Genomic DNA, 12,576 nt, shown 5'->3' on the forward strand with positions numbered 1-12,576 from the left:
AATAATGAGAGTTGGAAATCCTATGTACTTGTTAAATTTAACTTCAGGGTATTACAGCTCCTTGTTTTTTACTGAACAAAGAGAAAAAGAATCCTTCTGAGCCCACTGTTCACCTGTCACATCCTGTCCCTGAGGGGTTAAATTTTTAAATTGCTTATTTGTTTACTTTTTTGGGGGTGGGTTCTACAGTTGTCTAATAGAAATGTTATTCACTTACTGCTATTTAAAACTGCACAAAACACTTTTCCTCCTCTATGCAATAGTGATCTGATCTTCTTTTTTCATTTGGTGTTGGAAATTTTTATTTTAATATTTAAAAAGAAAATCCCTATAAAGTCTTATTCAGTGTAGCTCATATTAGAAATGTGGCCTAACAATAAAACTTAGTAAGACTAATTAGTAGAATCTTTAATAAAACGGGTCTTCGTACCTATACTATTTCTGCCACATAAAGAAAGCAGCTCCGTAGGGTCTCTACTGGCCACCCTCCTCACTGGAATGAGGAAATGTGAAGTGCTATCTGTTTGTATACAAGACTGAATAGTAGTCTATTTTTCTATGCTCAAAAATTGTTGTAATATGAAGGAACAGGAAGAAATCTTTTACTTATGCTGCATTAATTTAGTATTTTTACATGTACTGATATTTCTTTTGGTAAGTACAAACCATGCTTTATTTTCCCAGTCCTATTCTACTCTTAAGGTGAATGCTGTTTTTCTTTGTAATTATCATGGAATCCAATAGAACAGTCCACATAAGAAAAGTGAGGAGTTAACATTTGCAAGCCCAATGTGTTATAATTGCAATTTCATCACCCTGTTGACAGAAAGTCTAAACTCAGGTGCTTATCATTTAAAGACATTATTCTTTCTTGTCTTTCGGTTGTGTCTGTAGTTTGTGGCCTCCTGCCTTTTACATAGAACAAGGAGGAGATCTGGTAAGGCTAAACTTCCAGAGTTGAAGCAAATCCAAGAATATATTTTCAACATAAATGTCGTAGAAGAATAATTGTTTGAACTGCTCCTTATGTAGTCAAGAGTGAAGCTAATGAAATACACATTTCTTCTTGCAACTTATTTCTTCTAGATTTGCATTGTTTTACATGTCTATCAAACTACACAGTCTTAGGCAGACAATTGTTTGCTGATGCTGATGATAAATTCTTTCAGAAAAGGATTCAAGGCAACAACAGAGGGATTCGCTCACCAAGGTAGACTTGTGATAGGAAAGAAACCCTGAGGAGGGTCCCACAGAATTGACATAAACTAATGGAGACTGTTAGAGTATTCTGTAAAAATTATTATTTAATTTGCTTCTCTCATGAACAGCCCAACACCAAAGAAATTGCATATAAGGGATTGGCTTTGAGTAGAACAAAAATAACCATTTAAAAAAAAAAAAACAACCAAACAAAACAAAACCCAAACATTTTGAAAATAAAGGGTAATAAGGTAGGATTCCTAAAAGGAGGTTTTTTTAGCTTCCTTGAAATAGGATATGCTGAATGTCAGTGAAATGATGAAAAGAAATCTAGTTTACTCATGGCCTAGCAAGCTGCCTTTACGGTGCTTTGAATACTTTGATTTACTCTTAATGAAGTAGTGTATTTATGATTTCAGCTGATGTAACAGTCAACTCCTATCCCTTTGGCAGGGATACATCAGCATAAATTGATAGATTTTTTTTTTTCCCGCCAGCTTTTTTAGAAGATAGTGTCCACTGTGCTTCTTGCATATGAACTTATATTTCTCCTATTTTGATAGAAAACACATCTATAACCTGTGTTTTAGCAGTTCAAATTAAGCAGGACATTTATGAGTTTTCAGTAGAATTTACCTTCTTTATTTGACAAACCTGAAACAAAAAAAAATTTGAAAAATAAAAAAAATAATTGTTTCTTTGTATCTTTACTTCCAGGTTTCTTCTTAGCCTTCTGCAGTCAGTAATTCGCGTCAGGGGGAGAAGTGGAAGCGCATACATTATTTGTTTATTTATTTTTCATTCAGCTATGCAGTTAGGCAGTAACCACAATGTTTGCAAGGAATCAAATATTGGAGGCTGATTCTAGTGATGTACCTTCAGGAATTTTAAATGCAAGGCGAATAATCATCTTAGTTTTAGAAGAACAGCTACTTATTTGGAAAGTATACTATGAAAAATGATTCCATCTTTGCCATGACTTCTAAAAGCAATTAGATTTATAAATTACAGTAGAACATGTATATACATACAAATATATACATCTGTTTTCAATTTTTTAGTCCTATTCTAGAAGTTAACACGGTAAGGTATGTATAAACATAATAATAATAATAATAATGTAAAAAAACCAAAAGATGTCCTTTGTAATAGCAAATTGGTTTCTCTGAAGGCATTAGATAAATACCATGTTTGTTTAAAATTTTAGGTTTCTTCCACTTAAAAAAATGGTTTTTTCTAGGCTCTAGTCCAGTGTGAGCAGCTGAAAAGTGAGATGGAACGGCAGAAGAATCGTCTTGAAAGGGAGTTAGCTGCCCAGCTAAATAAAAGGACTGATGAAAAAGAAGCACTGCGGGAGGAAATGAAGAAGGAAAGGGAGAACTTGGCAGCAACGGTATGAGTTGGGTTTTTTTTCTATTTGTGTATTACAATGAGCGTATAGTCCTCTTTAAACTTTCTGTTTGCTTGTCTTTCGTTTTGTTTGTTTTGGATTTGAGAGCTCAGTAAATCACTTCCAGCATTGCTTTAAAGCAGTGGCAGGTGACTTAAAGTGATCCTTTGAGTCTGAATAACTGAGTTTTATGCCATCACACTAGATATGTACTAAGTTGTTGATGTTAGGCACTTTATTTTAGTTTGCATAGTATTTTCTAATGTGCTTGCTCAAAGTAGGAAAGGGTTAAGCAATATGTGATGCAAGGTTTGTACCTAGCTTCTTATAAAGATTATTTAGGTTGCCAAGTCAAGCATTCTGAAGTCAGCACAGGTCAAAATTAGGATTCTTTGCTACTTTGAGCTTACATATACATATATAATAATGTTACAGTGTCACATATATATTAATATTACATTATCGTAATTGCATTCTAATATGGTATTTTTCATAATGATCTTATCATATGCTTAATGTGCCCACCTGCAGAAATGTGTTGGATCTCTTTTCCCACTTTCGTTGATGTTTATAAACTCTTTGAGACAGAATCTGTCTCATCATTTATACTGTGACCATTACAACAGAGCCCTGATAACCTTGTTTTACAGTTATAGATGCTAGTGTAATTTGAGTATAAAACATAAGGGGTTTCTGCCCAGTGGAGTCTACAGAGGAAACCTCATGCTAACAGCAGTAAACCTGTGAGACATGACAGAGGAGGCACTTCTAAGTGATTGTAGAAAGAAATGGGAAGAAGAGTAATGCTCCATCCATTAGTGATTTTCATGCTTGTTTGATTTGCAACCTCTTAAACTATTTTCTGGTGGAGGTTTGGGAACAATACAGTGAATTTCTCTTCTGATTGTAGGCTTGTTCCGTATTTTTAGGCTTCTTTTAGAAATAAGCCAGATAGTTTATAGAATCTGGAGAGTGCAGACTGAACAGGATAAACTGTTCAGTGTTTAAAAAAGAGGAGGTTCTTTAGTAGTCTTGTTGCTTGTGAAATGGCTGGAAAGCTACTAGCATAGACAGGGAACCACAGTGATATGGTTGTATTTCTGGCATTATGAGATGGTAGAATAATGTTCTGAAGCTGCTACAGGAAGTCAAAGCCTTTGACTCCAGTTCCAGATATTAAAACAGGAATTAAGTACAGTGATAGGGATTAAGTGATATTTAAGAAAGTGAACTGTTGTAAGTGATCAGCAGAAATCTGTTGCCAGGGCAAACTGAAATAAAAAAAATAACCTTACACTGGAGACAATGAAACATTATTAAGGAACTCCTAGTTTGAGTCTTTGCTATCTATTGGAAGTTATTCTGGTTATGCATTTAGTTGTTTAGTTACAGATTTGATTTAGAGCAGAGTATGCACTCCAAAGTACAGCCTATTAGACAAGCATTTCATACCTTTTGTTAGAAGAATAATTCACTCCTTAGTGTCACCACATCACTTAGTATTTCGTCACCCACTGAGATGTGTTTTACTGGAACCGATTCCCACTTTGAGTAGTTGTAGTCCTTTTTTTAAATCCTACATACACATTAAACAACATATAGTGACAATATGATGATGTCATGCTTAGTAATTAAAGATATGGGATGACTTTGTAGAAAACTATGGTCTATATGCATGATTTACATCCACATATGATTAACTACTTTTACGTTTCAGGAAAATGAAATGGTAGAAATGGTATACTGTGCATCAAATCAAGCACCAATGAATATTTTATCGCTTACTTATGAAGTGATTTGTTTGAAGGGGAGAATTGGCATGATACGTAAATCAGGTGAAGGTATAATGAGTGAAAAATAGTTATGAATATATAATCCTCTAGGTTTGGCTTTTAATTCCTGTAAGTTAACCTAGAACTGTCAGACACCATTATTTCCACTTATATTAGTAAGCTTCAGGGCTAAATAGCTGAAGAATCACTGTCTCTGTTTTATTGTTACTTTTTCTTTTACCATTCAGCAAAATTTGATGTGAATTACATTAGAATTTTTAACATACTATTCCAATATGGTTTTTGTACAGCATCATGCTTTGAACTATAGTGCTGAAATGTTTTCTGAAATTGAAAACTATTTTAAGATCTGTGGTTGCAATGATAGTTTTCTTTACCTGGGGGAACATGATTTGGTTTAAATCAATCTATGTAAGGATGGATAAGAAGGTGTTAAATAGTATTCTTACAGCTGCAAGACTAATGCAACCAGCTGCTTCTGACACTATTCATACTAACTAGTCCTGGAGACTAGTCGGGTTGATGAAAAGTTTCAAATAAACTGCTGTATGATAAATTAATTCAAAATGGTGAACCTGTTGTTAAAATAATTTAGCCATATTCTGGTATATTTTTATTTATATTTTTGTTATATATTTTTATTGTATATATTTAAAATTTTGTTATATTTTTAATGCTATGTATTTTGGCTACATAACTACAGTTGCTTTCAAGGAGAAAGTCCCGCAAGATTTGGATCTGTCAAATTGTGTCATTACAGTGTTCTTGGACTTTTTGCAGGTGACAGCCATGTCTGAGAATGTGGCCATGTTGGAGGCTCAGGTAGAGAGAATTACAAGGGAAAAGAACTCTCTAGTTAACCAGTTAGAAGAATCACAACATCAGCTTGCATCTCATGAAATGGAGATGAATAAGGTAGGCACATTTATAAATGAGTATTGAGCTTGGTTTTCCTTATAATTGTGACTTGAAAGATTAGAAATTTTTTGTTTCTGCATTTTCCTCTCTATTGGTAAAGAACACGTGATAAATGTAAACTTCAGCTGAAAATCCTGGAGACACAGTTTTAGAAGTAAAAACATAACTTTTTAAGTCTGCCAAGTCACCTTGAGATGCAAAGGCTAAGCTTTCTACCTCGCAGACTATGCAAATCACTACTTAAAACTGCAATCCAGTGTTTCATTTAAAGTGGCATTTGGAGTGAATGAGGCATCATAGTATTCAACCCTGTCCTGTAATTGCTACGTCTGGGATATGTAGTGCTAAAATAAAGGCAGCTGTATCAAATCACTGATTTCAAGTAGAATTTTCCTGGAGAATTGGTATGGGGTGTACTGCTTTTACTTGTTGATGGTATGCCTTTTACAAAGAGATCTTTCTTCCAGTTAAGAATTATAGCTTAACATCTATCTATTTATGTGTATCACTTCTGAGTGCTTTATTTTGCACATTTCTCAACCTGTTAGAGCCTTAATGTGGGTCATAACATGAGAAAGAAAAAACAGTTGCCATCCAAAATTGACGCTGAGGGATGACGCATTATGTTGAAGAGATTATTTGTATTAGCTTAGTTTCATCATTCACTTGTTACATAAATAACTTCAACTTCATGAAGATGAGGGGATGCTAAATTTCTATAGAATAGACAATCTGAGAACTCAGATTTGTTACAGCCTCTTGAAATGTCTATGTACCTTCTCAATAGTCTTAGGGTCAATCCTACCTCCCCAGTTGTTAACTGCAAGGTTTGGGCAAGCAATTCATTCTTTAGGCTTCTAGAGACTTCTGGTGAGGTTTTCATCAGTCCCTGTCTTCCTCTGCTGCCCTTGCTGGTAGAAATAGATGAAAGTGTTGCAGAAATACAGCAAAAAGTCATCCAAACTAATTAGAAAATTTAATTCAATTTGAGCTGAAAGACAAATGGGGGAGCATTTTAAGAATGTCAAAATGGTTTAGTTTACCATTTCTGAAACACACTTTTGGTTTTTCAGACTGGGTTCACAGATGACTAGCACCACTTACAGGGGAGTGAGGGGAAAAAAGGTCGTAGGTATAAATATCCATTGGTCTGGAAAGAACAATTTTATAGCCTACCAATTTGAAGCAGTCTCCCAGGAGAGGTGACACTGTGGTTCCAGTCCATGCTTCAGTTAATGCTAATCAATACAAAGTTGAGTAGGTGGCCACCTTGCAGTAGTCTATGCTGTGTTTTTAGTACACTGTCCTGAGAGATTGGAAAACTGCATTTGTGTCCCTGTTCTGAACTGAGAAGTCTCAAACATCCTGGAGGAAGGTCCTGACCATTGAGCTGTCAGGACTATGTGCCTCACCCTGACCTTTTTCAATGACTATCTAAGTGACATTTATGTCTGCTTGTGAATCTGACTCCTTGTTTCCAAACTCGGTTTGCCATTATTAAAAACGGCAAATAGCAACATTTTTTTTCTAGAGTTTTCTCTGAAATATTTTTTTCTGCATGCACCAGAAGTCAGGGAAAAAAGTTTGGAGTGAGAATCTTTTTCTTTCATTCTGAACTACAAGGAGACTGAAAAATCCATTATTAGGACAGCACCATCTGCTGATTCTTCTGCGTTATTCACTTTGTATGATGTACGGGGGAGCTGAAGGCGAGGATGGCTGTATTTTTTCATTTTGCTTGGAGGACGTGACATATCGCACTTCATTACATCCTTCATAGAAAGAAAGGAGGAGGTAGAAAGACAGGGTTGGCAATCCATGCAGTTGCATCTTAGGATTTTTTAGTTGCATATGATATTTCAGTATTAAAAAAAGATAATGCTTTAGAACTTTACCATTCTTCAGAGCATTTGCTACCTTGCGTTATTTGCAACAGGGCTAAATTCACAAGCTGTCCTTTGAATGTGTAAGTGATGCTGCTTCTTAAAGTTATGGCAGTTGGTTTTGGTTTTTCCTAAGGTGATTTGATTGCAGTATGCTTATTTACTTTTACCCTACTTTTTTTTAAGAAGAAAAAAAAAAAAGCAGTGAAAATAAGAAGAGGTATGAGACTGAAAAATAGAAACTAATTTGGGTTGTAGAATGTGTGTGAGGAGATTGTTGAGAAGCACAGAGGACTGTGGTTGCAAATTAAAAGTGTGCACATCTAGGAAGCAAGTCTGGTGAAAGAATGTAAGTGGAGCAGGGAAGCAGAGTGAGTTGGAAAGAAGGTTCTCTAAGAGTAGCTGCGAGTAAACACATTTGCATTTTCATTAGGGAATGTGCATGTATTTATGTTTGGTTAATTAAGGTGAAATGAACAAGGCAGAAATTGGAGGTGATTGCACAGGATAAGGACAAAAAGGGGACAGCTTGTCCACCATCCTTCTCCATTCCCAACAGATAAGATCAAATAGAATCCTTTGAAAGTCTTAGATTGGGAAATGAGAGAATAACATCGCTGCACAGCAGTAGTGAAAGTTATGTGGGAGGGATTGGGGGGGGGGTGTCTTTATCTTTCTTTCCCCTAACCCCTCCCCAGACCCTCTGAAGTTGAGCTGCCTTCAGGTGGAAAGGAATGAGGAGGTAACATAATGAACACCCCAACAGCAGAGAATAATTGTTGCCTTTGTCGAAGTGATACTAGATTCCTTTAAATGTTCCTTTGATCCCTTTCTTCTGGCCCATGCATATATTTGAATTAGTCATTGTTTTTAAAGAATTTATCTTCAGTTTGTAATAAGTTTATAATGCTCTGATCTAACTTTGAAAATTATCGTATTAACATCTAAACATTTTCTTTCTTAACAGTGGAAAATTGGCAAGATAAGAAACTACACCCTTATATAGGATTGTGATAGATCCTTTACTTCTAGGTTTTGAAAGTGTTGACATAGACTTTCTTGGGATTTTAGAGAGAACGGGAGAAGAATATAAAACCAGCAACTGTAGTTTAACTGTATTTAGTAGCACATATATTTACAACATAAATATTTATACTTAGCAAAATCTTGATCCAAATATAATTGAATCTAGAAGGCACTGCATATTTCAAAGTTAATGACTATATAGAGAATTCAGATCCACCTTTTTATATAAAAACATTTACCATATGTAGTCTTAAAATATCTGTAAATTAAAATATGTTGCATTTAAATGACCTCTAGAGGGCACCAAAAGATCTAATTGCAAACCCTGGGCTATGGATTCTTCAAGCTACAGATCATGTTGTCTGTATAATCTAACAGGTGTGTGGAGAAATGCGCTATCAGTTGAATCAAACCAAAATGAAGAAGGATGAGGCAGAAAAGGAGCTCAGAGAGTACAGAACAAAAACTATAAGGGAGCTTGAAATTAAGGACCAGGTAAGAGATAATACTGCTATAACTTTGCAGTTATTAGAAGCCTAAGTAAGGGTTATTTCGGAAGCTGGAATGATTCGTTTTTCTAATAGTGGTCATTTATTACTGTTAAATGGTTTCTAAATTAATGGCAACAAGCCAGCTATTACTGTTAAATAAATACCTCTTGGTTATCTTATTCTTGTTTTCAGCCCTAGTATGTTCAGTTTTACATAATACTCATCCCATGCTTTCATGTAGAGTTACTCTAGCATATGTATTCATACAACGTACTTAAATTGTATGTACTGTATACATATGTTTATACACTTTTTCTCACAAATAAATCTACACATAATTATGTATACATGCAGCCTGACAAAACATTAAAGTCTCTGAGTATAACCTAACTATACCAAAAATGAAAATCATTTATCTTCCAGTTTCTTTAAAGATTCAAGGTTAATGAATGCTGGGATTCATAGAAAAGTTTTTTTAAAAAAACAAAACAAAACAAAACAAAAATAACCTTCTGGAAGAAATAACTATATAAAAATTCCACTAGGCATTAATTGTTGATTATCTAAAACTGTGTTTTATAATAATACAAAAAACAGTGTACACCTTACAGGTAGTCTGTGAGAAAACATCCCATGCAGTAAGAAAGATTATTAGAGTAACCTGCGACATACTTGGCAAACAGCTTGAACAGGTGTAATCTGCATCTTTTGAAGTGCCCTTTTTGTTGAGGTTCTATCCGTTTTTCTCTAGGTATTCAAACTTCCAGTTATTCCTTCATAAGTTGTGATTTGCACATGAGAGTGTATGTATTCTGAAGACACAGATGTATAAGATGCACATGAGGATAATTTTTTTTAATATGCATTTTGTTATTAGAGCAGCCTATCCAACAGGTTTTAAATCTTTTTTTTTTTTGGTAAGTGAACACATCAGTCCCTGTGTAAGAACATATGTAGGGAAAAATGCAGTATTTCTAAAATGAGATTTTTATTTATCAGTTCCCCAAAATCTTCATGTCGGACAGAAAGTTTATTAACTTAATAAAGTACAAGCTTAGGCTGGAAGCAGTATTACTTCAAATTATAATCAAAAGATCAGTAAAATCCAAAAGAGAAGTTTATTAGATAAAATAACTCTTCAATATGTATAGAAAATCATACAGCGCAGAAAAACAGGGGCCTTAAAGCATTTTGTTTTCAGGGTTGGCTTTTTTTTTTTTTTTTACTCCTGCATCCTTTAGGCCTAAGGACACTTTAAAAAAACAAAAAACAGGCTTGTCGTCTGTGTCTTGACAGATATCACAGATAAGAGAGTTGGCATAATCTTGGCATACAAATAAAACAGGATGTGTTTAATAAGATATTTGAAGAAGTATCTTGGATTTTAAATCCTGTTCTCCAACTTGCTTCAGGATTGCCTTTTGAACAAATTGCAAAATTTAACAAAATATTTTAACCTCATGTATCGACATAGTGGTATTTTATTCAGTGTGGGAACGAAGACACCAAAATGTGGTGATTTATAATTTGATATAATTAAAGTGAAGTGATGGGAGGGGGAGTTCCTATCAGCAAAGATTATTAGAGTAATTCAGTAATTACGTAAAGTAATTATATTGTTCAAATATGATTGTTGGTTCCTTAAAAAAAGGAAAACAAACTATTTTGAAATTCTCAGGCTCAGCATCAAGCAGCTGGTTTATAACTGCAGCTCTAGTAACCAAGAAAGTTCTGTATAGGTCCTAATATTATTTAATATGTTAAAAGGCAACCAAAAAGAGTGTGTGCACATTTTGGGGTTTTGTTGGGGGGGGGGTGGTTTGGTTTTGGTTTTGGTTTTTTTTTAAATCAAATTTTAACAAATGTTAGTAAGTCATTGCAAATTATTTCATTTAAATGAAATGAAAACAGTTCAGTCACATCTAGCTTTGTATTTAAAGAAAAACCTAAAATGTTTCATCTGATATGGCACTGAATAGCAAACAGTAATTGTTCTTTGGTCTCTCAGCCATGACCTGACCTTCTGGCTAAGAGAGAGAGTTGATACCTTCCTTGGCCACCATCTGTTCATAATAAATACATATTTATTTTTTAAAAGTAGAGAGACAATAATGTATGAATATTTTCATGCTATTCTGTATTAAATGGTGCATTTTTCTGTTTTAAAAGCAAAGAATCGTGTTTCAGATTGTCTTTTGATATACTGAAAGTGAGTTTACTGTTTCTTGAGGTATGATTGTATATTTAATTGTGCGGCAGATAAATGTTAGTTTTGAAGATGTATTTTAGTTTATATGTAGTGACTTTAAAAAAGGGATTAAAGCTATTCAGGTGTGTCACAATAGGCAGAAATTGCCATATGTATGATTTAGGATCATCAGATACATATATGTCAGTAAATGCAGATATGTATTTATCATAAGCTGATATTTGTAAAGTTCTTCAAAACTGAATTTGTATCATTTAGGAAAATTAAAGGGGGTATATATCTTTGTTCTTATTCTCTTTTATTCTAATATCTCTTTTGCTATCTTTATTACTCAGTTAAGACTAATAACAAATACTAGCACCTTGGTATGACTACCTATTATTAATATTTGACATGAATATTTCTTAGAATCAAAATGAAGAAGCAATGAGAAATGTTACCATTTAAATTGAATAAGTGTTTTGTAATATCATCCATCAGATCCTGATTAACATTAGGACTGGGCAGGAGGGGGAGAGACATATACCACACAGTTTCTCTACACCAAAACTGCATCTGTTCATCTGGCCCAGTATGTTGTAAAGTAGCATAACTTACTGCCCTCTCTTTTTCTCTCTCAGCCCTCCCATTGTTGATGTAGCTGTGCTGAAATAACAGTGCCTTACTTAATACTTTTCCTTCTTAGGAACAAGCTTTATAAGTTATACGGGTATAATGCCTTCATGGCAGTAAACTGTGTCCACACTAGGGGTTGTACTAGCACAGCTATATCAGAGAAAAGTCACGCCCTAACCTAAATAGCTGTTATCAGAACAAAAATTGTGTGGCATATTTGACACAGCAGGACTTCACTTTTATAATACTTTTTCCGTGAATTTGGAAGCACTGCGTGGCATAATTTGTGCATTTCTAATAGAAATCATACTTCTGACACACTATGAAATCGTTTCCTCAGATTAGCATCACTTGCTCTTTTTTGCTCTGCATTATAACAATAAAAATGAAGTACACTGTTAATAATTTGCTTTCTGTTTGTCTGTAAATCATTTTTATTTGGTTTATAAAATCTTCCAAGCTTCAGCATGTAGAAGTGAAAACAGTTTTGTAGTATTGGCTGATGCAGTCCCAGCCAATTTGGGCGTCACCCTTTATTAGATAGTTCTTACCAGTAGCATTGCACCACTGGGAGTTGTGGTCTCCTTGTAATAAAGCTGTAGGACGTGTTAAATCCAACTTCAGAAACTAACTGAAGCTTTTAAATTTTATTTTACCATGTTTTGTGTAGAAATAAATTCAAGCTGGTAATCTTAACCTGTAAAAAGCCATTTTTTTAACACTGTCTTTAAAATTGGGCAAACATAGTTTGAAGTGGGGGATTACAGAATTCTGTTGCCTACCTTGCAGGTGACAGAATGAAAAGCTCCAGAAATATTGTACCAACACCCACAGATTTTTAAGAGTTGCCTGTCTGGAAGTTCATGAGCCCAAATAAAAATAAGTTGGAGAGTCACTGATATGCACAACCTATACAAATGGAAAGAGCTACACATCAAAGCATTTTTGTGTGGCATGACAGAACCTAAATGATGTCTCTGTACACTATAGACTGACAATTTCGCAGACAAATAAAAATCTGGCAAAATTGCAGTCCAAAAGCATTTTGCCA

The 12,576-nt window shown here is 34.4% G+C and overlaps 2 protein-coding genes across 7 annotated transcripts in view; one reads left to right on the forward strand and one right to left on the reverse strand.

Annotated features, from left to right (window-relative positions):
- AKT3 (AKT serine/threonine kinase 3) overlaps positions 1-12,576 on the reverse strand; it is a 284,305-nt gene that overhangs the window by 31,165 nt on the left and 240,564 nt on the right. The gene's annotated exons all lie outside the window — the stretch shown is intronic.
- Positions 1-12,576, forward strand: part of SDCCAG8 (SHH signaling and ciliogenesis regulator SDCCAG8) — a 118,778-nt gene that overhangs the window by 26,865 nt on the left and 79,337 nt on the right. For 5 of the 6 annotated variants that reach the window (XM_075496018.1, XM_075496015.1, XM_075496017.1 and 2 more), the window contains 3 exons: positions 2,441-2,593; positions 5,164-5,298; positions 8,589-8,705. In XM_075496018.1, coding sequence (XP_075352133.1) covers positions 2,441-2,593; positions 5,164-5,298; positions 8,589-8,705 — 405 coding nt within the window. The remainder of the gene's footprint in view (positions 1-2,440; positions 2,594-5,163; positions 5,299-8,588; positions 8,706-12,576) is intronic. The other variant, XM_075496016.1, reaches the window with a different exon arrangement.

This window comes from Mycteria americana, chromosome 3 (genome assembly GCF_035582795.1).
Source record: "Mycteria americana isolate JAX WOST 10 ecotype Jacksonville Zoo and Gardens chromosome 3, USCA_MyAme_1.0, whole genome shotgun sequence".
NCBI classification, from domain to species: domain Eukaryota; kingdom Metazoa; phylum Chordata; class Aves; order Ciconiiformes; family Ciconiidae; genus Mycteria; species Mycteria americana.